Source organism: Carcharhinus amblyrhynchos, chromosome 7, assembly GCF_965287045.1.
Source record: "Carcharhinus amblyrhynchos chromosome 7, sCarAmb.v2.hapA, whole genome shotgun sequence".
NCBI classification, from domain to species: domain Eukaryota; kingdom Metazoa; phylum Chordata; class Chondrichthyes; order Carcharhiniformes; family Carcharhinidae; genus Carcharhinus; species Carcharhinus amblyrhynchos.
The window spans coordinates 31,841,624-31,863,865 of NC_137330.1; the positions used below are offsets into that span (position 1 = coordinate 31,841,624).

A 22,242-nucleotide genomic window follows, 5' to 3' on the forward strand; every position below is an offset into this window, starting at 1 on the left:
CCATTGTCGATTGTCATAAAAACCCATCTGGTTCACTAATATCCTTTTAGGGAAGGTAATCTATCATCCTTACTTGGACTGGCCTGCATGTGACTTCAGACCCACAGCAATGTGCTTGATCATAAATGTCCTGTAAAATGGAAGGCAGTTAGGGATGGGCAACAAATGTCCCAGCCAGCAACATTCCCATCCTTCAACTGAATTTAAATAAAACTCCACTGGGCATAGGCCAAACCTGCTCAGCCTTTCGTCATAAAATGAAATCCCAGAAACCACTTATCCCAGAAATCAGCTGAGTGAACTTTTTTTGAACTGCCTTCAGTGCAAGTGCATCCCTCCTCGCACAAGTCAGTAGGTGAATAGTCAAAAGTGCCATTTCTTTAATCACATTCAGTGATGTATTCAATGGCCAAAGATCAGGAGCACTATGTTGTGAATTATTTATGTGATATTTTAATGTCATCTTATTCTGTTTCAGAATTGAATTTGATTTAAATTGCAGACTCAAATGCAATTAACACAAAAGAAATAAATTGTGTGGATTGAAATGTGTCTGGGGAAATTAAGAGATTGAAAATTGAATTGCCTGATAATTAATATTTGTAAAAGACATAACCTGGGTACAGTAGTGCAGTGGTTATGTTACTGGACTGGTAACCCAGAGGTTGACAGTTCAAATCCCACATTACTAGGTTGTGAAACTTAATTCAATAAAACTGGTAATTAGTGGTCTGGTACCAGGAGTGAATATGAAAACTGCCAGATTATTGTTAAAAGCTCAGTGGGTTCACTGTTTATTGCCTTCAGGAAGAGAACTTCTACCTAGATAAAAGCAAAATACTGTGGATGCTGGAATCAGAAAAAAAAAACAATAATTGCTGGAAAATCTCAGCGGATCTGACAGCATCTGTAGAGAGAGAATAGAGCCGATGTTTCGAATCTGGATAACCCATCATCAGCTTTGACAAAGACTTGAAACATTGGCTCTACTGTCTCCCCACAGATGCTGTGAAACCTACTGAGATTTTCCCATATTCTTTACTTTTGAACCTCCACTGCATTTGGCCTAAATGTGTTATTATGAGGAGCATAATTAGTGTCAGCATTCCCTACACCAAGGAATGAAAAACTCAAAAGTTTACATGTTAACTAGGGTGCTTATTTTTCTATCTTATCTGAAAGTTTTGATTGGATCAGTTCAGGAAGAAATGCTCAGTGCCATTTTTCTTGAAGGTTGCTTCCAACATTATCAAGGAAGAGTGTCATGATTTCATGTACTCTAATGCTACTTCTAAACATCTCCTTTCTATGTGCCTGACAAGAGACTTGAAATATTTCAAGATTGAGATGCATGGACTCTAATATTTTTATATGATACCTTCTAATATAGTAAAAACATCCCAAGGCAACCATCGGCAGTATTATCAGACAATATTTGACACTTAGTCACAAAGACAGATAGTAGGATAGATGACCAAAACCTTGGTCAAAGATGGTTTAAGGAGCTACTTAAAATGGAAGAAGGATTTAGGGAGATAATTCCAGAGCTCAGGGTCTGGACAGCTGGAGAGACAGCTACCAAAATAATGATGGAAATCGGAAATCTTGAGAAGGTTGCAGGGAAGAGGGCAAGCCGCAGAGGGACTTGAATATGAAAGTGAGAGTTTTAAAATGCAAGACATGGCTGGTCTAGAAGCCAATATCAATTGGTACACAGAGGGTGATGGGTGAATATATTAAGAATGTAGATAGATAATCTTTTCTAAACTACACTACATTCTTAGAAATCCATATTCTTTAGCTGTTGACATTGTTTACACCAGGTGAAATATGAGTGAACTGTTAACTTGAAATAAAGATGTAAATTGATATTAGGTGAAATTGGGGTGCAGTTTTTAAAAACATAAGTGAAATAATTGTGTTGAGAGCTTAAGGTTATGGTGTGAATGCTTTATTTTGGAGCTATTGGTACATTCAAGAACATTTCCTGACCAGTGGAAGTAATTGCTAGGTACTCTGTTATGCTTTACCCGATAAACATTGCAGATTTTGTTATTACTATATCTGGAAATTGACACTTTTTGATATCAGAAATTATGGAATGTCTATTTCCTGGTCACTAAAGTTTTCTTACCCCAGCAAAAAAGCTCGTAAGTTTTTGTTCCAAGATTTTTCATGTGATGGAATTAGAATTGCCTTGTCAGCAGGGTAAGGGATAATACGCTTAGTTTTTGTTTGGGTCCCTTGGGGAGTTGGGCGATATATATAAAGGGTCTTGTAAATATTAACTGTGAATTGGTATTTCAGGTCTTGGGTTTCTGCGACGCATTGTAATCTGTTTGCAACCCCCTCTTGCTTGGAATCAGCTTTTTGCTCTGCAGCTTGTAAAAGAAACAATGTTGAGAGTGAAAAATTGCTCCAAATTTATTTTGAAATACTCTTGCCTCTTTCCTCCTTTCCAAAACTAGAGTAAAAATTGTTTTGAGAGACACAGACAACAAAATTGAGATTAATCCTGATTGAAAGTAAGGTGTATCTATGGCATGAGCTTACCCCTGTGATTTCTCTACATGATTCGTGTAACAAAAACCTTATGCAAATGTAGATGGTTAGAGAGTCTTCATTCATTTTCTGAACATGATCCAGCAATATGAGGAAATAGATGTAGATAGAAAGTATCAATTCATAATGTGCCTATGTTGCCAATTCTGTTTATCTTTAAAAACCCATTGCCTTTAAGACGCAATTGCTAAGGAGTATTAATTGGATTGTCCTTGCAGTTTTTAGATGAAAGCTATAGCTCGGTAGTCTGGATAGCTAGTTAGTGATGCAGAGCGATGCAAACTGTGTGGGTTCAATTCCTGTATTATTCATGAGGGCCCACCTTCTCAGCCTTGCTAGTTGCCTGAGGTGCAGTGATTCTCAGGTTAAATCACCACCAGTCAGTTCTCTCCCTCAAAAGTCATCTGGGACTATGGCGACATTACCTTTATGCTTTGTGAAACAGCTTAATCTGGTCCCAGAAAGAAGCCATTCAAGTTCAAACATCTTTTGTCAGCTCTACTTGAGTTGTGAAAATATATCTTGGGCTGACTTGCTCCAAATTGTTAGTGTTTTTCAAGCCAAAGGGCTAGAAGGAAGTAAACAGTGAACCACCAAGTAAGATTGATTAGAAAGGGTGTAATAAAATAATGGAAGTCTGTTCATTCTTAGTATCTTTAAACCAAGGGAGGTTATTAATATTTTAAATATTGAAAGGTACAATATTATTGGATACTTTATTTTTATTGTGGAAAGCTAGGTTTAAGGCTCATAAGTCTTTGAAAATCCTACATAATCAAGTAACAAAAGTTTGATGCAATTATTTGACAAATAAGGAAAGACTACTTATTTCACATGACAATTATTTCAACATTATTTATTGAATTGGAATGGCCTAAATTTTGAGCAAAGTATGTAAGGAGCTACTGGTTGTAGGTTATATAATTTTTATAATGGTACATTAGATCCATTTCCAGTGTACCACGATATTCCATCATGGCATGTGTATATTTGGAATTGTAATTGGCTGTCTTATAGTTTTAAAATAAATGTTAGTGACCATCTTACTAATTCTAAGTCATAAACTAGCCAGCCAAAATGTTATCGCGTCATTACAGCACAGAAAGAGGCCATTTGGTTCATTGAGGCCATGCTTGCCTGGAGAGCATTTCATGCAAACCTCGTTCCCTTGTTGTGTCCCCATTTCCTCGCAAGTTTATTCCATCAAGTGCCCATCCAGTTTTCTTATCAAATCATTTGTGTTATCATCAGCTAACGAGAACAACTTTCCTTTGCCTCCCTTATCTAAGTCTGCAGCAATGTTGTGCATCTCTGTTGAATCCCCCCTCAGTCCTTTCTTCTCCATGGAGAACAGCGCAACACCTCCACCCTAACCTTGCTGCTAAAATCACTCATTCTTGGAACCAAATCTCTGCATCCAGTCAAGGGCCTGCACATACTACTTTAAGTGTGATAGCCAAGAATGGATGCTATGCACTAGCTTGATCTAACCAGAGCTATATGAAGGTTTGGCATAACTTTCCTGCTTTCGTGCTCAATTTATGAAGCTCAGAAACCCACTTGATATTAACACCTGACTCATGAGTGGATTAAGAGCATAAACCTTCTGATCTATACTTCCTGTACAGCAAGCTATTTTTTCATACAACAGTATCTACAAGAATCTGTGTGTGTGAATGTGCATGTGTCAATTGTCAGAAAAACCCATGTGGTTCTCTCATGCCCTTTAGGGAAGGAAATCTGCCATCCTTACCTGGCCTGGCCAACATGTGACTCCATAGCCACAGCAATGTGGTTGACCCTCAACTGCCCTCCCAAGGACAATTAGGGATGGGCAATAAATGCTGATGTGGAGGACGGCCTCAACCAGGATCTTGGGTCCATGTCACACTAACTGTAACCCCCCCCCCACAACTTGCCTGAGCTTGCAAAATCTCACTAACTGCCCTGGCTGGAGACAATGCACATCTCTTAACCTGTATTTAACCCTTTCTCCACTCACATCGTCTGTATCTTTAAGATTTGATTACCTGTAAAGATTCGCATTCTAACCATTATTTGTAAATTGAGTTTGTGTCTTTATATGCCCTGTTTGTGAACAGAACTCCCACTTATCTGACGAAGGAGCAGCGCTCCAAAAGCTAATGGCTTTTGCTACCAAATAAACCTGTTGGACTTTAACCTTGTGTTGTGAGATATCTTAAAATAAATGCTGGCCAGCCAGTAACGCTCATGTCCCACAAATAAAAAAAACAAGGGAAAGGTTCCTGGAGACATTGTGTCTCGAAGAGTTGAGGGATTAAAGCTGAGGACAAAGGAATGCAAGATGGAGGGTGGGGGGGGGGGAGAGAGAGAATATCCAGGGAACGATGTTGAGCTCATTTGTTGATAGCTTTGTGAGGAAGGACTCCCGGAAGCAGCTCAGGGCTAGGTGGAGTTTGAATCAGCCATCTAGCCAAGCCAGAAAAGTCTCAGTTGATAAAAGCAGTTTTGTTCTAAAGTTTCTCGGATTTCATCGCAGATTGGAAGAGAGTTTGAGAGAGGTCACATGATACACCTTTTAGTAAAGTGACAACAGTTTTACCTCTGGTATTATTACTTGCTTTTTATGGTTAAACATCAAAAAGGGTTATCTCAAAGGAGTTTGCTTGTGGGCCTGATCCAGGTGGAAGTCCTTTGGGGGGCATTTTATAAGACTATTTTTTAACTGTAATCTTGTGTGCTTAAATTTTCTTCTTGTTAATAAATCTTTTACTGGACTTCTTGTTGCTGAGGTCAGTGTATTTTCTTCTCATTTACAAAATACAAAAAAAAAGTATATTTGGTTTGTTCAGTAATTAACATCTGTGGTCATGCCAAGTCCTTTAGTACCTGGGTTTTTAGATATTTAACAAATTTCCAGCTGCCAAGTAATAAAACTGATGGGGCAAAAATGTTGCAATGAATTGTAGCTGAGGGGTATTAAACAAACTGTCTGTTGTGCCAAGGTGTTTGTTCTGCCTGCAGTTTTGAAAGCATGTAGTGGTATATCTAAACATCAGATCAGCTGATGTCCAATATTCTGGTAACAATATTCAGCAGTACTTTGGCAGTATAGTGCATCAGTTAGCACCTATAAAATCTGCTACTGCTGCCTGGTATCTGCAGGAATATGAAAGGAAACTCCCAAGGAATGTGATTAGCTATCTGTTCCTCTTAAAGACTTTTCTTTCATCCATTTACCCCCTCCCTCCCTCCCTCTCCCCAGCAGCTGCCACCCACCCATCCACACCCCCCAAACAAAAGGGAGGAAATTAGAATGTATGTCAACATGGGACATTGTTGCATATTGAGCAACAAGCAATATCATGATATTGTCGTCAACTCATGTTTTCATGCGGAGTGACACAAGGCAAGGAGGAAAGATCATTTTGTTTAACAGGGTGAATTTAGAGCAGTTGTAATCCAATGAGGCTTATTGGTGCAATGTGACATTTGTAGAGGGCAAAAGGGAATATCTTCCAATAAAGTGTTATTTTATAAGTTAGTCAATCTCAAGATGCCAATTTGGGCTGGGCTCATGATACAAATGTAAATTGTCTGGATTTTGCAATTGTAATGACAGCAAAACTGTCAGTGTTTACTGTCATTTCAATTGTGAAACTGACAGTAATTTCTAGCATCCACAGTTAAATCTGAAAATCCAGAGGTTGCTGTCAGTGATTCTGCAATCCTTGACAGGCATGTGTTGTTGAAGTCCCTGCAAATGGAAATTTTTAGAATGACTTGAATCAACACAAATATTCCTTTTCACACTCATTTGGCTGTAATACCCCTAGCCACTGCCACTGCAAAGCAAGTTCTGCCTTGTTCAATATGCTGCAACTGGGTTTTAAACCGTGTACTAAGTAATTAATACTGTTGAACTAACCATCTGACAATGTGAAACTAGTTTTATATTGTGAAATATTACACTTCTCAATTATGAAAATAATTCATAAGGTTTTAAGTTTGTTTTGTATTTCTGTTTTTACCTTAATTCCATGTGTATGTCTCAATCTTCAATTTGCTGTTCGTAAAATGACTAAAAATTAAGGATAATCGGTACACTTTTCTTGCTGTCTGTGCAAATTATTTGGTGTGATCGGCTGCTTCATCTGCTGGATGCTGGCAATCCCCTACGGTTATAATCTTAATCAAATTTAATGTCAGGAAAGGTGAAATCTCTAGTACAGAGATTATCTGCCTTTCTGGGCAGTTTTCATCAAGGCCAGTGGCGAGTGTCACCATTTAGCCACTGACTGCAAAATGTGAGCCACCCTGTTGTGTTTGTGGAATTAGTTGGTCACAGCAGGATTTTATGGACAATTATTAAACTTATGAATTTTGGTTGCAGGAAAAGATGGAAAATCTTCAACTGGACTCTGAGGTTACTGATACCATGACGTTTCACATTGATGAGGAGATTAACAATGAAGAGAATGTGACCACACTGCTGCAAGAATCTCAGACTCAGCAACAGCAATTGCTTTTTGAAACAGAAAACATTGACCTAGGTGCAGGTGCATTCATTCCTGAGCCTACAGATAAAATATCTGATGCTTGTCCGGTGAATCTTATGGATAAGCTTAATGATCAGATGATGGAGAGTGTAATAATATCTGATTCACCTAGTAATAGTGAGGGTGATGCAGGGGATCTAGCAATCCTACATGACTGTGAAGAGGCTTTAGAGATTGGTTGTGGTGATGTCCAGGCAGTGGATTCAGAAAACAAGGATTATAAAGAGACTTCTTCTGAAGACAGTGAGCCTGCAAGTTCTGTAGTATATGATGATGGTGAGAAGACTCCAACACAAGATGTAATGTCTGCCTCCCAAAATCTGGAACTAGCAGTCAAGTCAGAAAAAGAGCATCAAGTAACAAATGAAAGTCTTGAAAATGGGTCAGCAAATCAGGCTGATTCAGAAATGCAGGAAAAGGAGACCCTGATCCCAGTTACCACTCAATTGCCCAAGGGTGAGCCTCTGCCCGTGTGCACCATTTTCAGTCAAGACAATCAGTCTAAAGCCCAGGTTCACACTCCTTTGAAAGCAGATGGTTATGAACCTCAGATGGTAAAATCTCCGAGCTTTGGGACAATTGTTGATACTCCTAGTAAACCTCTATTATTTGGGGTTCACCCTAGTCCTAGCCTAAGCAAGTTTTTCACAGATGATGGCAGTTCAAGTTCATCAGCAGCCGAATTTTTTGACTCCTTTACATCGACTTCTTTCATTTCTGTTAGTAATCCAAATGCCAGTGCTTCGGTGCCTGACAGATTGTCCTCGCTTTCTTCTACTGGGATGGCCAGTCCACAGACTGGCACAAGCCAATCTTTTATCATAGGAAGTGATATCACACCTTTATCTGCAACATCATCCCTGTCACCCAAGCCCTTTTCCCAGCTCCAAGCTGCATTTGCAGGAAGTGATGATCCCTTTGCAACAGCATTAAACATGAGTGAGATAGACAGGCGGTATGATGCTTGGCTTCCATCTGAGCAAACTAGAAAAATTCTCATCTCCGTAGCTACCCAGCAATACAACACAGTTTTTATAGAAAAGGAGAAACTGACCATGCCGGGCCTGAAGTTTGACAATGTCCAGGTTAGTCAGTTTTTGTTTGTATTATTTAATTTTGCCACATTTGTGACATCCAGAATCGGTTCTGGACTTGTATTTTACTGGGGAAAAAGTTAACCTTTCTTTGGGGGAGAGTCTAGGCTCTATATATCAAAAATTGTAAAAGGAAGCCAACCTGGTGTTCTGGTTTTTTCACTTAAGCTTGATAATGTCTTTGTTATTTTCAGATTAGGTTAGTTGCTTAAATCTTCATACAAATTATCGCCTTTGCATCCTTCCAATTAACTGTAATTTGCATGGCATAAAGGAAATTATGAGGCTTTATTGTGTTTCTGATAATAAATTACCTCTCTGTAGATGTATTCAGCCCTGCCAGGCCCCGAGCAGAGGAATCAAATCACCTTTATAAAACACTTGAAATTAGGAATGTGTTCGTTTGTGTTGAAGGGTAAATTGATTGTGCCTAAATAATGAAGGGACAAGATAAAGTAGATAGAAGAAGTCTTCCACAACGCAAAACGTTAATTCGGTTTCTCTATTCATAGAGACTGCCGAACCTGGTGAGCCTTTCCAGCACCTACTTTTTATTTGAAGTTAGAAACAGATAGTTTCCAGTGATCGAGGGGTCTAGAAAAAGGGAACATCAATGTAAGATTAAATGTCAAGGTTTAGGGCAGAGAACAGGAGAAACTTTTTTTAACACATGGGGCTGAGAGGTTGTAGAATGCACGACTAGAGTTATTGATTGAAGTAGGGACCATGACAACATTTAAGATTAATTAGAGGTGATTGAAAGAGGGGATAAGGTTATATGCGAACAGAATGAGCATATGATATTAGGACTTGAAGATTGAAGAACTGATCTCCATCTTGTAATTCCATATAATTAGTTCTTAAGATATGTAAGCAGTAGCATTTCTTTTTAGTGTGCAGTCCGCTATAACTTGAAACAAAGATTTGGAAGATCAGGTGTACAGTTCTGGTTGGCCCGTGACAGGAAGTGCATAATTGTTTTGGAGGAGGAGACTCACAGGAAAGTTGCCAAGGTTTGAAAAGTGCAGTGAGGAGGCTGAGGGATAATCTGATTGAAGGGCCTAGATAGAGTAGACTGGGATGTTGTATTTTCCCTAGTGTTAGTTACCAGGGACACAGACTTAAGGCTGGAAAAATTAGAGGGGACATGAGGAAAAAGTTCTTCACCCAGAGGGTGGTGAGTGTTTGCAATTTGCTGCCCAGATTAATGGTGGAAAAAGAAGTCCTCAATTCAATTAAAAGGTACATGGATCTGCACCTGAAGTGCTGTATCCTGCACGACTATGACCGGGTGCAGGAAGGTGGGATTAGAATGGGCAGCTAGTATTTTATTTTTCGGCCATCGCAGACATAATAGGCTGAATGACATCTTTCTGAGCTGTGACTTTTGTATGTTTTCAATTCTTAAGATCTATAACGTAGACAGAAATATAGAAAGAAATTAACAGCAGTGAAATGAGGGAATACTGATTGAGAAAAGAGTGATATCATTATATGTTAGCAGAGGAAATTATATATTTAGGGACAAGCATCTTGATTTGAGCCATAGTTCAAATGATGCATTGTAATTCGGGGTATGGGATATAAATTGTGGAAGGATAGAATTATAATATGGCAAATGATTAATATAGTTGCTTTGGATCATGAATGCAAGGTGAACAGAAAGATGGAGAGCTTGGAATTGTACTTGGAGAGACGGTAGTGTGATGGCACTGTCACTGGACTAGTAATCCAGAGACTCGAGGCAAGATCTGGGGACCTGGGCTCAACCATAGCAGATGGTGAAATTTGAAATCAATAAAAATCTGGAATTAAAATGTCTAAAGATGACCATGAAACCATTGTCACTTGTGGTAAAAACCCAGCTAGTTCACCAATGTCCTTTTAGGAAATAAATCTGCCATCCTTACCTGGTGTGGTCTATATGTGACTTCAAATTAGCAACAATGTGGTTGACTGTCACCTGCCCTCTGAAATGGAGGGACAGGAAACAAATGCTGGCCTAGCCAGCAACACCCCTGCCCCATAAAATGAATTTGAAAAATACGTATGTTAATGCAAAATGGTAACACCCTGTGGTTGAATGAGCAGATTAGGGACAACTGGAAGATAGGAATGGAAATATTTTTCTTGCGCAGTATGTCCGGTTGGCTGCAGGTGTGCACCCCACTTGCTGTTCAGTAATCCACCATAAGACATAGGAGTAGAATTTGGCCACTCAGCCCATCGAATCTGCTCTGCCATTCAATCATGGCTGATATTTTTCTCATCGTCATTCTCCTGCCTTTTCCCATAACGCTTGACCCCCTTATTAATCAAGAACCAAGCTATCTCTCCCTTAAAGACACTCAATGACCTGACCTCCACAGCCTTCTACAGCAAAGAGTTTCACAGATTCACCACCACTCTCTAGCTGAAGAAATTCCTCCTCATCTCTGTTTTAAAGGATCGTGCCTTTAGCCTGAAGTTGTGCCCTCTGATTTTAGTTTTTGCTACTAGAGGAAACATCCTCTCCAAGTGTACTCTATCCAGGCTTCACAGTATCCTGTACGTTTCAAAAAGATCCCCCCTCATCCTTCTAAACTCCAAGGAGTACAGACCTAGAGTCCTCAATTGTTCCTCATACAACAAGCTCTTCATTCCAGGGATCATTCTTGTGAACTTCCTCCGGACCTTTTCCAAGGCCACCATATCCTTCCCTAGATACTGCTCACAATATTTCAAATGGGGTCTGGCCAGAGCCTTATGCAACCTTAGAAGTACATCCCTGTTCTTGTATTCTAGCTTTCTCGGCATGAATGCTAACATCGCATTTGCTTTCCTAATTGCCAACTGAACCTGCCGTGTTAACCTTAAGAGAATCTTGAACAATGATTCTCAAGTTCCTTTATTTTACTGATTTCATAAGCATTTTTCTATTTAGAAAATAGCCTTGCCTCCATTCCTCCTTCCAAAGTGCATAATCTCTCACTTTTCCCCATTGTATTCTATCTGCTACTTCTTTGCCCACTCTCCTAATGTATCCAAGTCCTTCTGCAGCACCTCCCCCCGTCCCTTCCTCAATACTACCTGTCCCTCTACATATCTTTGTATCATCTGCAAACTTAGCAACAGTGCCTCAGTTCCTTCCTACAAATCGTTAATGTTTATTGTGAAAAGTTGTGGTCCCAGCACTGGTCCCTGAGGCACCATGCCAAAATCTTACCCTTAACACCACAGGCACTAAACTTATTTAATAGTCCCCTGTGTGGCACCTTATCAAAGGCCTTCTGGAAATCTAAATAAATCATGTCCACTGTTTCTCCTTTATTTAATTTCCTAGTTACCTCCTCAAAGAATTCTAACAGATTCGTTAGACATGACCTCCCCTTGACAAAGCCATGCTAATTCAGTCCTACTTTATCATGCACTTCCAAGTACTCTGCAATTTCATCTCTAATAATGGACTCTAAAATCTTGCCAATTAACAAAGTCAGGCTAACTGGCCTATAATTTCCCATCTGCTGCCTCCCTCCCTTCTTAAACAGTGGTGTTACATTAGCTGCTTTTCAGTCTTCTGGTACCCTCCTTGCCTCCAGTGATTCCTGAAAGATTGCCAGCAGTGCCTCCACAATTTCCTTAGCTATCTCTTTTAGAACTCTGGGCTGTAGTCCATCCGGTCCAGGTGATTTATCCATCTTCAGACCTTTCAGTTTCCCCAGAACCTCCTCCTTAGTGATGATCACTACACTTAATTGTTCCCCCTGACCAGAGCCTATGAATAGCATGGAGTTTTGTGAATATGTTGGATGTAATAATTGTTACATTTATATTGTTGGACTTGATTTGGTATTCTAAAAGTGAAGGCCAGAAAAAGCAGTGTACTGTGGTAATATTTTCGGGCTTCAGAATTGCAGATTTTGCACTTGGGAGTAGAAGCTTGAGGTTTAAAGAGCAGCAGTTTGCATTTATACAGCATCTTGAGTACAGATAATGTCCCAAAATGCATTTGGTGTTGGTCAGGTTGGGGCGCAGTGTGGAGGGAGGGGGTGGTAGTGAAGGTTAATCCATAAAAGAATAGATGCCAAAGACTGAATTGTATCTATGGTCAAAAAAAAGTGTCGAGGAGGTTTTTAATGGTGGAGAAAAAGATGTAGGGGAGGAGTTTAAAGAGAGAGTGCCCTGGAGGAGGAGGGACAAGTTGCCAAGAACTCCTATCAACCAGGGTGCAAAAGGAGAGCAGGATGCACAAGGAGAACCCAAAAAAGAGAACTAAACTAAGAGCAGAACAGAGACAACAAACTGGTTGTTGTAATTATGGATAAATTGAGGTTAAAAACTTGCAAATGATCACGATTGGGCAGTAACATTGAATAGATTCTTCAGTTTTCATGCAGGGGACAATTTTCAGACCTATGAAGTGATACCAAACACACATTTTATTAAAGAAAATGTTACAGTGAACTTGCAAATGTTTAAATGTGGAACTCATAAATGAGGGGGGGGGAGCACAAATTTAACAATTACGGCTTAACTGCCTGAATCCATCTGAGAAACAACTGAGATGCATAATGTAGAAAAATATAAATTAATCTGTGAAGGGTACATACATTATATGAACTAGTCAGCATGTCGTTAGAAAGTAAGAATTGTTTTTTGTGGTATGCATGCTAGTGGCTTTTTGAATATGCTAGAAAGTTTTGATGGAAGTTCCTTGTGAAAGCAATAAAAAAGAACATGGACTATGGGATTGAGAATGTCGGATACAAAGATGGTAACAAATAGAAGTTGCTTTGCATGAGGAGGAAGCAGCCAGTGCTTTTCCCTGTCATTGTTGCCAAGTGATGGAAGGTGTCATCATCAGCTGTAACTGCTCACCAGTGCTCAGTTTGACTTCTGCCTGGGCCATGCTGCTCAAGACCTCATTACAGCCTTGATCCAAACATGGACAAAAGAGCTGAACCCCAGAAGCGAAACAAGTGACTGCCATTGAGATCAAGGCAACGATTGATTGAATTTGATCTAACAGAATTGAAGTCAGTGGGAATCTGCAAAAATCTCCCCACTGGTTTGGGTCATACTTGAAACAAAGGAAGATGGTTGTCGTTGTTATAGGCCAATCCACTTCGACAGCACTGTTTGAATACCTCATGGGTAATGTTCTAGGCCCTAGCCATCTTCAGATGCTTCATCAATTACTTTCCCTCCAACTAAAGATCAGAAGTGGATGATTGCACAGTGCACATCTTTTGTAACTCCTCAGACACTGAAGCAGTCCATTTCTGCGTATAACAAGACTTGGACAACATTCAGGCTTGGGCTGATGAATGGCAGGGGACATTAGTGCTACACAAGAGCAGTGTGAGTAATCTAAAAGATGCACTTCAGCAATTCACCAAGGATCCTTTGCACCTTCCAAACCCGCAATCTCTATCACCCAGAAAGACAGGGAGATACATGGGAACACCATCCTTACCTGGAACTATCTCATTGTTACTTTACCAAGTGTATCTACACCACATGGAGCATAGTGATCACGGAAGTAGTTCACCACCTCGAGGGCTATCAGCTCACATCCTATGAGGAATGAAAAAGAATATTACATATAGTTTATGGGGAGGAAAATTTGTTTAAAAATATGCAGACATAATTATCCATTTTGAAGTCATATATTCTGTACTTGTATTTTTTTAATTCATTCATGGGACATGGGGGTGTCACTGCTGACCAGCATTTATTGCCCATCCCTGGTTGCCCAAGGGTAGCTGAGAGTCAACCACTTTGCTGTGGCTCTGGAGTCACACTTAGGCCAGGCCAGGTAAAAACGGCAGATTTCCTTCCCTAAAGGATATTAGTGAACCAGATAGGTTTTCCTGACAATCGACAGTGGTTTCATGGCCTTCAGTAGATTCTTAATTCCAGATAATTCTTATTGAATTCAAATTCCAACATCTGCAGTGGCAGGATTCAAGCCTGGGATCCCCAGAACATTAACTGAATTTCAGGATTAATAGTCTAGCAATAACACCACTAGGCCATCACCTCCCCTTGTGTGCATTACTTTGGCTTTACATTTAAATAGCAAAGCCTATGGCAATTTGAATATCAGTATTTTCCTCCAATTGAGGTTCAGGAAATGCAAAGCTGAAATACTGTGCCATCACTGGCAGGTGGGTATTAACAACATGACAAGTTTATATGGATAATTTAGCTTAGAAATATGGATATTGAATTTATAGTAAAGTTGATTTCCAAAGATGTGTGGGTTAGGTGGATTGGCAATGCTAAATTGTCCCAAGATGCATAGGTTAAGGGGGGATTAGTGGGGTAAATACGTGGGGTTATGGGAGATAGAGCCTGAGTGCAACGCTCTGCTGCAGAGCCAGTGCAGACTCAATGGGACAAATAGCCTCCTCCTGCGATTGACAGGAAATGGAGGCAATGTAAGATTTCTTTTCTCAAATAGCTGTTCCTATGGTTCACATGAGATTCATTCTTGTACATTTTCCCAAATTCACTGCAAGTACTCAGTTTTCAACATGGATAGAAATTAGTCAAAATCAGATTTTAAAAAAGACTGGCTGGTTTGCACCATTATATGCAATTTAAATCTCCAGGACAGAATGGAAGATAGCTTTTCAAAAACTGCTTCGCCTGGCACAAATGACTCATTAATCAAACTGTGTGGATGTGCTCTGATCCTTTTAGGGTGATGCCGTCAAGGAAGTAATGCTGCGGTTTTTGGGAGAGCAGGCTGCAATGAAGAGACAAGCTTTGACTGCAAATGCTGTGGAGCAGTCCTTTGTGGGACTCAAGCAATTAATAGTAAGTAAAGTGTTGTCCATTTACAGTTTTATCATAGAGATGTGAGGCAACATTTTTCCTTTTAAATAGTGTGCATTTGCATTGCCGTGGCTGTTTTGTTACCTGAGAGGTGTTCAGAAGGGAGAAGAATTCTTTAGTATTTCTGTCTGCATTCTCATTAACATGCAACCAAGTTTGTTTATCCTTTTTAACTTACCTATTCAGTAAAATGAAAGGATTTTTTATGTTAAGAAAACATATCGTTGAATGCTGCTTGATTTACCCTGCACATTTATGAGAAAATTAAACTGCTGACATCTTGCTTCACCCCTTCACCTCTCCAAAAAAAAGTTATTCCTGACCCCAGCACCTATAATCCTCAAATCAATTTGCTGCCATCGATTCATGGACACAATACCCAAACTTAAAGAATTATTGATGAGCTTAGGTGACATAAACCTGGCATAAATTCATTTGAATTTATATCTAATTGAGTTTGTTCAAATGATGAAGAGACTGGGTGGATAGATTCAAAGATGTTATTTATTTTGATGATGGAATTCAGAAAAGGGGGGCACATGCTTCAAATTAGAAATGGATAATACAGAATGCGGTGACATGACGCATCGTGCCTGTGCGTGGTCTTTGAAAGAGCTGTCTAATTATCTCACTTCTCCGTTCTTTCCCTCAAGCCAAGCAAACATTTCCATTTCAAGTATGTATATTTATATATATCCAATTTCCTTTTGAAAGATACGATTGAATCTGCTTCCATCACACTCTTTTCTGTTTTAGTTCAATCTCAGTTGCTTTAGTCATCCAGGTATCTGTAGCTGTGGATGCCTTCCCTTTCTCACTCATTAGACAGGACCTTCCATTTACCTGCCAATCCTAGTTTGCAATTGACTTGAGTTAAATAGATCTCTCTTTCACTCATTCAGTTGAGGCCTCTTCCATTTGAGCATCTTCACTTGTCTTTTTCCAGAAGTTCATTAAACATAATGTTATTGTGATCCTTGTTTCCCAGATGCTCTGGTTGCCCCACGGCATTCTCCAAAACTTGGTTCAGCATTGCTTCTATTCTTGTTGGGCTTGAAATGTACTAGTCAGAAAGGTTCTCTGCTACCCACAAAGAATTTCTCCCTGTCCTTGCCTTTGCACCTTGGCCTATGTTGGGTTAATAAAATGTTTCCATTGTCACTACCCTATTGCTCTTACAACTTCCTGAAATTAGCATGCAACAAAGTATTAGGGTTTATTTCTGGAGTGACAGAATTAAAAAGAGAGTAGTCAGACTAAACTTGATTAGACCTCACTTGTAATGTACAGTTCTGGTTGCCATATTATAAAAACTATATGGAGATGCTGAGAGGGTGCAAAAAAAATTGACATCATGTCACCAGAAATGCAAGTTTGTACCTAGCAGGGATGGATGATTATACTTGGACGCTGACATTATGTTTCCACTTGTGGGAATGAGCCAAACTGGAATTCAATATATGTAGTCACAAAGAAATCAAGCAGGGAATTTTGAAGGGACTTCTTTACCCAGTGCATGTTGAAAATGCAGAACAGCCTCCCACAGAAGTGGAATAAATATGAAAGAGAAGGGAAACAGGGTTGAGCTGATAACAATTGGATGATTAAGTATTGGGGGGGTGGGGTCCGATTAATGGAATGGCAAAAAAGATGCAAGGAGCTAAATTACTTATTTTCCTGTTCCTATTTTCTTGTTTGACTGTATGCATTTCAATATTTTTATTGCATTTTATCAATAGTTGATATATATGCAAGAGAAAAGAATGTAATAATACAGGAACCCTCAATATCTAGCAATTGCTATGTAACCACTTCACACAGTCAATGGTTTTCTTTGTGTAGATTTTTATCGTTATATTTGTTTTACCAAGTTTATTGTTTGGACATTTCAATAAAGGTACAGCTGAAATTTCTGGAATTAGAAACTTATTAAAGTTACCATCAAATGTTGCACCATGAAAATTCAAGTTTGGCCCTGATCTTAATGAGATTGTAGGGTAAAAGTGGCAACTGGAAATTAGATTTCCCTGCAGGAAGAAAATTCAGCTGTCTTTGTATTATGCATTTTGGTAGGAAGAGTGAGGAGGCCACATACTTCTTGGAAAACAAGAGTCTAAAAGGGATAAAGGTACTAAGTGATCAGGGGTGCATATATTGGCATAGTCAATCTGTTATCAAGGATGGCCATTTATTAATGCATTGGATCACCTATTGTGTCTCCTAACTTGACTGTAGAGCCCGACTGCAGACCATCATAGCTTTTCATAGTGCAGAAAGGGATGAATTATCTGATTTTGTTAGGACTGCCCGGTCTAGCTTATCTTTTGTCCTTAGCTACCTGTATTTTCTTTCTATTCAAAGGAAGCAACATTACTATTTTAGACTGCCCCCGCCGCCCCGGTGGTTTTTTCTTGTGCACTTTTCTCCCAGTCCATAATGGACTTGTCACATTTCTTCAGGTTCACTTTCAAGGAGTCCTTAAATCTAATCCTTGTCCTATCAGGATTAAGTTGTGAATACTGTACATGACCACCTTGGGGACCTTTTCTTCAGTCATATATACAAATGCCCACTTCATCTGAGCAGAGCCTTGATGATAAGTGCTTTAATTGCAAACTTTTCTGCTATTTGAAGTACCTCAATGTTGGAGACTTTGTCCTTCCGTTTAAGTCCTATGATGTTCTATAGGTACAGATTGGCGAGGCAGGTTAATAAGGCCATTAAAAAAACAAGCCTGTCCACTATCTACAAAGCACAAGTCAAGAGTGTAGTGGATTACTTTCCACTTGTCTGGATGAGTACAGCGCTTAAAAAGCTTGACACCATCAAGGACAAAGCAGCCTGCTTGTTTGTAAGCCTCCTCCTTAGACAGCACCTTCTAAATCCACGAATGCTACCACCTAGAAGGATAAGATCAGCAGATACATGGGACCACCACCACCTGGAAGTTCCCCTCTAAGACACCTGCCATCCTGACTTGGCAATATGTGACAATTTCTTCACTGTCACTGGGTCAAAACCCTGGCACTTCCTCCCTTACATCACTATGGCTGTACCTACACCATGGGGACTGTAGCCATTGAAGAAGGCAGCTCATGACCATCAAGAGCAATTTGGAGTGGGCAATACATGTTGATCTAGCCAGGAAAGAATGTGAATAAAAAAGACAAAAGGGAGCCCATTTTTACTTTTGATCCCAAATTGTCATATTGGATGCTGCTTGTTCAAGAATAGTAAAGCTATGTATGTCTGTTTGCACTATTGTTAGAAGGTTGAGATTTCTTTAAAATCGAGGAGGCCAAGAGGCAAGCATCAAATGTTCTTGTCATGAGTTTAAATTCTGAAATATGAACACTTCTGTAGCTACTAGAAACAGTACAAATGTTGTCCTAGTTCATTTCATAGTGCTTTTGGAAGAATTATTCATCTCGTTATTCTTGGTTAAATTAAGATCATGATTTTCATTCAACCAGGACACTGGATTTTATGATTGATGTTGGAAGCTATTTTGTGTTTTGATAGTCCCTATTTAATTTGTATGTTTATCATCTACAAAAAGCCAATGGTCAACATTTACCTAAAGTAGCTTAAAAGTTTTAAGGTAATGTTCTTTGCTACAATATATGCACCTTTCTGAAATATCATGAGCTGTTGATGAATTAGTGATATGTTTCTTTCTGTGCTAACAGAATACCAAGAACTGGAGAGCTGCTGTTGATCTCTGTGGAAGATTACTCACAGCACATGGTCAAGGCTATGGCAAAAGTGGTCAGCCAACTAATCACACTACAGATTCTGTGCAGGTAGGTTGGCCCATTTTTAAATTTGATCAGCAGTGCTCAATGTTTTGGTTTCCGAAATCGTGTTCTGTGTTTTTAAAAAATGGCTGTACGGACTCCTGTAACGCAATGCAAGTATTGTGTGTGTATATTCTGCACAAAAATCTGTGTCTTATAAATGTTACAAATTGACTGCTATCACCCAATCTTTGTCCTTAACTTAGATTCTTCCTTACCTAAGGTCCAATTGATCAATCTTAGCTGCTTATCAATTTACAAATTCATTCTGCCTTGTGTAACCATTTTTTTAAATGCATCTTCTGTATAAATGTGAATGTGATGCAACAGCTGAATACAATACCAATTTCCAATGGTACAGAAATAACTCAGTTGGAAGGAGGATGAAAGGAGTTAAATCTCAACCTCACCAACACAGAATTTTACCAACTAATTTGGTGCATTTAATTATGTTTTGTTTGACTGCTGTTGGCAATGACAAAGTCATCACAGCCAAACCTGATGCCACATACTTCTAAAACAAGTTGTTCAACAGCAGCTAAGTCTGGAAATCCTGGTGAAATCCAAGAACATTGGGAACCAACTGTTTCGACCGTACTGTTATCCCAGCTGAGGGCAGCAAACTGACAGAAATGGGATCACTGCATGATTTCTTCTGTATATGGTTCAATTGTTCACCAAATTAAATCTGAGCCATGATGAAGGAATTAAACACTTTTTTTTAAAGTGGTATTGTGTGCATATGTATATATGCATCTTTTAACATTTTCAAGATATTACCTTTTTATTGCAATGCAGACTAAGTGACAATAATATGTTCATTATTACAGCTGTGGTTTGTACGACTAGCATTGTTGATGAAGCTGAGTTTGTTTCAAAACGCTGAGATGGAATTTGAGCCTTTTGGGAGCCTCGACCAGCCAGACTTGTACTATGAGTACTATCCTCATGTGTATCCAGGACGCAGAGGTTACTTTTTATTACATTCCAAGTTAATATATAGTGTTCTCTTTATTGACACTGCACTAGAGAAGATTGTCCACTCCATCACCAGCTTTGTTTTTTTCGCTAATGAAGCAAAAATGTTAGCTCATGTTAACTTTTCATATTTCTGTAATTTTTTTAATGAATGCTAAAACATAATTTCCTCAGCAATTAAAACTGTTGCTATTCCATGTTTGCACCATTCTCTGAAAATTGGGAAGGAAACAAAGGAGAGTATATAGCAATCTTGATTTAGGTTGCTGTTGTACATTGGAAAAACGGATTATGGACAAAAGAATCTATTTGGCTAAAGTTAATAGATGGAGCTGTTAGCTATTACAATGAAGATGTATACTATAGACCTTAAAATATTGGAAAGGAGATGGAGGGGCAAACTTGCAGGTAGTTTTCATAAAAGTTGCAAGACAATATTTTTTTCATTCATTTACAGAATGTGGATGTCACTGGGTGGACCAACATTTATTGCCCATCCCCAGTTGCCCTTCATAAGGTGGTCTTGAGCTGCCTTCTTGAATCGCTGCAGTCTCTGTGGTGTAGGAACTCACACATTGCTGTCAGAGAGAGAATTTCAGGATTTTGAACCCAGCTTCAGTGAAGGAATAGTGATATATTTCCAAGCCAGGAAGATGAGTGACTTGGAAGGGAACCTCCAGGTGGTGCTGTCCCCAACTGTCTGCTACTCTTGTTCTCTAGATTGTAGTAGTTTTGAAAGGTGCTGCCTGAGGAATCTTGGGGAGTTCCTGCAGTGCATCTTGTAGATGGTACACAAGGCTGTCACTGTTCATCAGTGGTGGAGGGATTGAATGTTTGTGGAAGAGGTGCCAATCAAGCAGGCTACTTTGCCCAGGATAGCGTTGAATTTCTAGAGTGTTGTTGGAGCTGAATTCATCCAAGCAAGTGGAGAGCATTCCATTACATTCCTGACTTGTGCCTTTGTAGATGGTGGACAGCTTTGGGGGAGTCAGGAGTTAGGTTAGCCACTGCAGGATTCCTAGCCTTTGACCCGCTCTGATAGCCACAGTATTTGTATGCCTAGTCCGGTTCAGTTTCTGGTCAATGATAACTTCCAGGATGTTAGTAATGGCAGATTGAACTATGATAATGCCATTGAAAGTCAAGACGCGATGGTTAAATTCACTCTTGTTGGAGATGGTCACTGCCTGGTACTTGTATGATACAAATGTGAATTGCCACTTGGCAGCCCAGGCCTAGATATTGCCTAGGCCTTGCCACATTTGGACATGAACTACTCCAGTATCCGAGGAGTCGCAAATGGTACTGAACATAGTGCAGTCATCTGTGAACATCCCCACTTCTGACCTTATGGTGGAAGGAAGTTACTTAAGATGGTTGGGCTTAGAACAATACCCTGAGGAATTCTTGCAGTGATGTCCTGGAGCTGAGATGATTGGCCTCCAACCACCACCATCTTCCTTTGTATCAAGTTTGACTCCAACCAGTGGAGAGTTTTCCCCGTAATTCCTATTGACTCCAGTTTTGCTCGAGTTCCTTCACACCTCACTTGGTCAAATGCTACCTTGACATCAAGGCAGTCGCTCTCATCTCACAGTCATGAGGTTGCTGCAACTTCAAGTAGACAAAGTGGAGGATATTTTGATGGGACAGCATTTGAGAATGTGATCCTGTATAATGAGGTTTAGAATAGTTATGAGAAAATATAAGGCAAATTCACAGGTGAAAATATTCAACTGATAGGGAGCTAATTTCATTGAGTTGAAAAGGAATCAGGTTCTGGAGGATTGGAATTAAAGATTGGCAGATAAAACAATGACAACCCTAGAAAAGAGTGTGTGTTCAGGTAAATACTAGCATTTAGGGGAATGGAAAATGGAAATACATGGATTACCAATGGTAATAAATAATTTGATAAAAGAAAATAATGTTTGACTGACTTGGTTCTGTTCTTTGAAGGCAGCAAACTGGAGTTGAGGCAGAAGATCAGCCATGATCTTATATGGCAAAGGAGGCTTGAGTGTTGTATGCACATCTCTGCTCATATTAAGAAGTAACAGAGAGGGTCATTGAGGGTAGTGTTGTTGATATTCTATGGGTGGGCTTTCAAAAAACATTTGTTGAAGTACCGCATTGTTAGACTTAGTAACAGTGTTGAAGCCTATGAAATTAAAGGGGCAGTAGCAGCGTGGACCCAAATTTGGCTAAGAAACAGAAAACAGATTAATGGTGAACAGTTGTATTTGAATGGAAGGAGGCTTACTGTGGTGTCCTCCATGGATTACCAATATAAGGATCACTGCTCCTTTTGATGCATTATAATGACCTGGACTTATGTATGATTTCAAAGTTTGCAAATGAGTCTCTGAGAAGTAGCAGACAGTCTGAAGAATAGTAGCAGACTTCAAGAAGACGTATACTGATGAAATGGACAGGAGCCGGAGGCCA

At 39.5% G+C, this 22,242-nt stretch overlaps 1 protein-coding gene across 2 annotated transcripts in view; it reads left to right on the forward strand.

Annotated features, from left to right (window-relative positions):
* The window catches only part of trappc12 (trafficking protein particle complex subunit 12), a 66,758-nt gene that overhangs the window by 4,123 nt on the left and 40,393 nt on the right, over positions 1 to 22,242 (forward strand). For both annotated transcript variants that reach the window (XM_080192088.1, XM_080192087.1), the window contains exons 2-5: positions 6,938 to 8,188; positions 14,885 to 15,001; positions 18,709 to 18,822; positions 19,647 to 19,785. In XM_080192088.1, coding sequence (XP_080048214.1) covers positions 6,944 to 8,188; positions 14,885 to 15,001; positions 18,709 to 18,822; positions 19,647 to 19,785 — 1,615 coding nt within the window. In that variant the 5' untranslated portion in view covers positions 6,938 to 6,943. The remainder of the gene's footprint in view (positions 1 to 6,937; positions 8,189 to 14,884; positions 15,002 to 18,708; positions 18,823 to 19,646; positions 19,786 to 22,242) is intronic.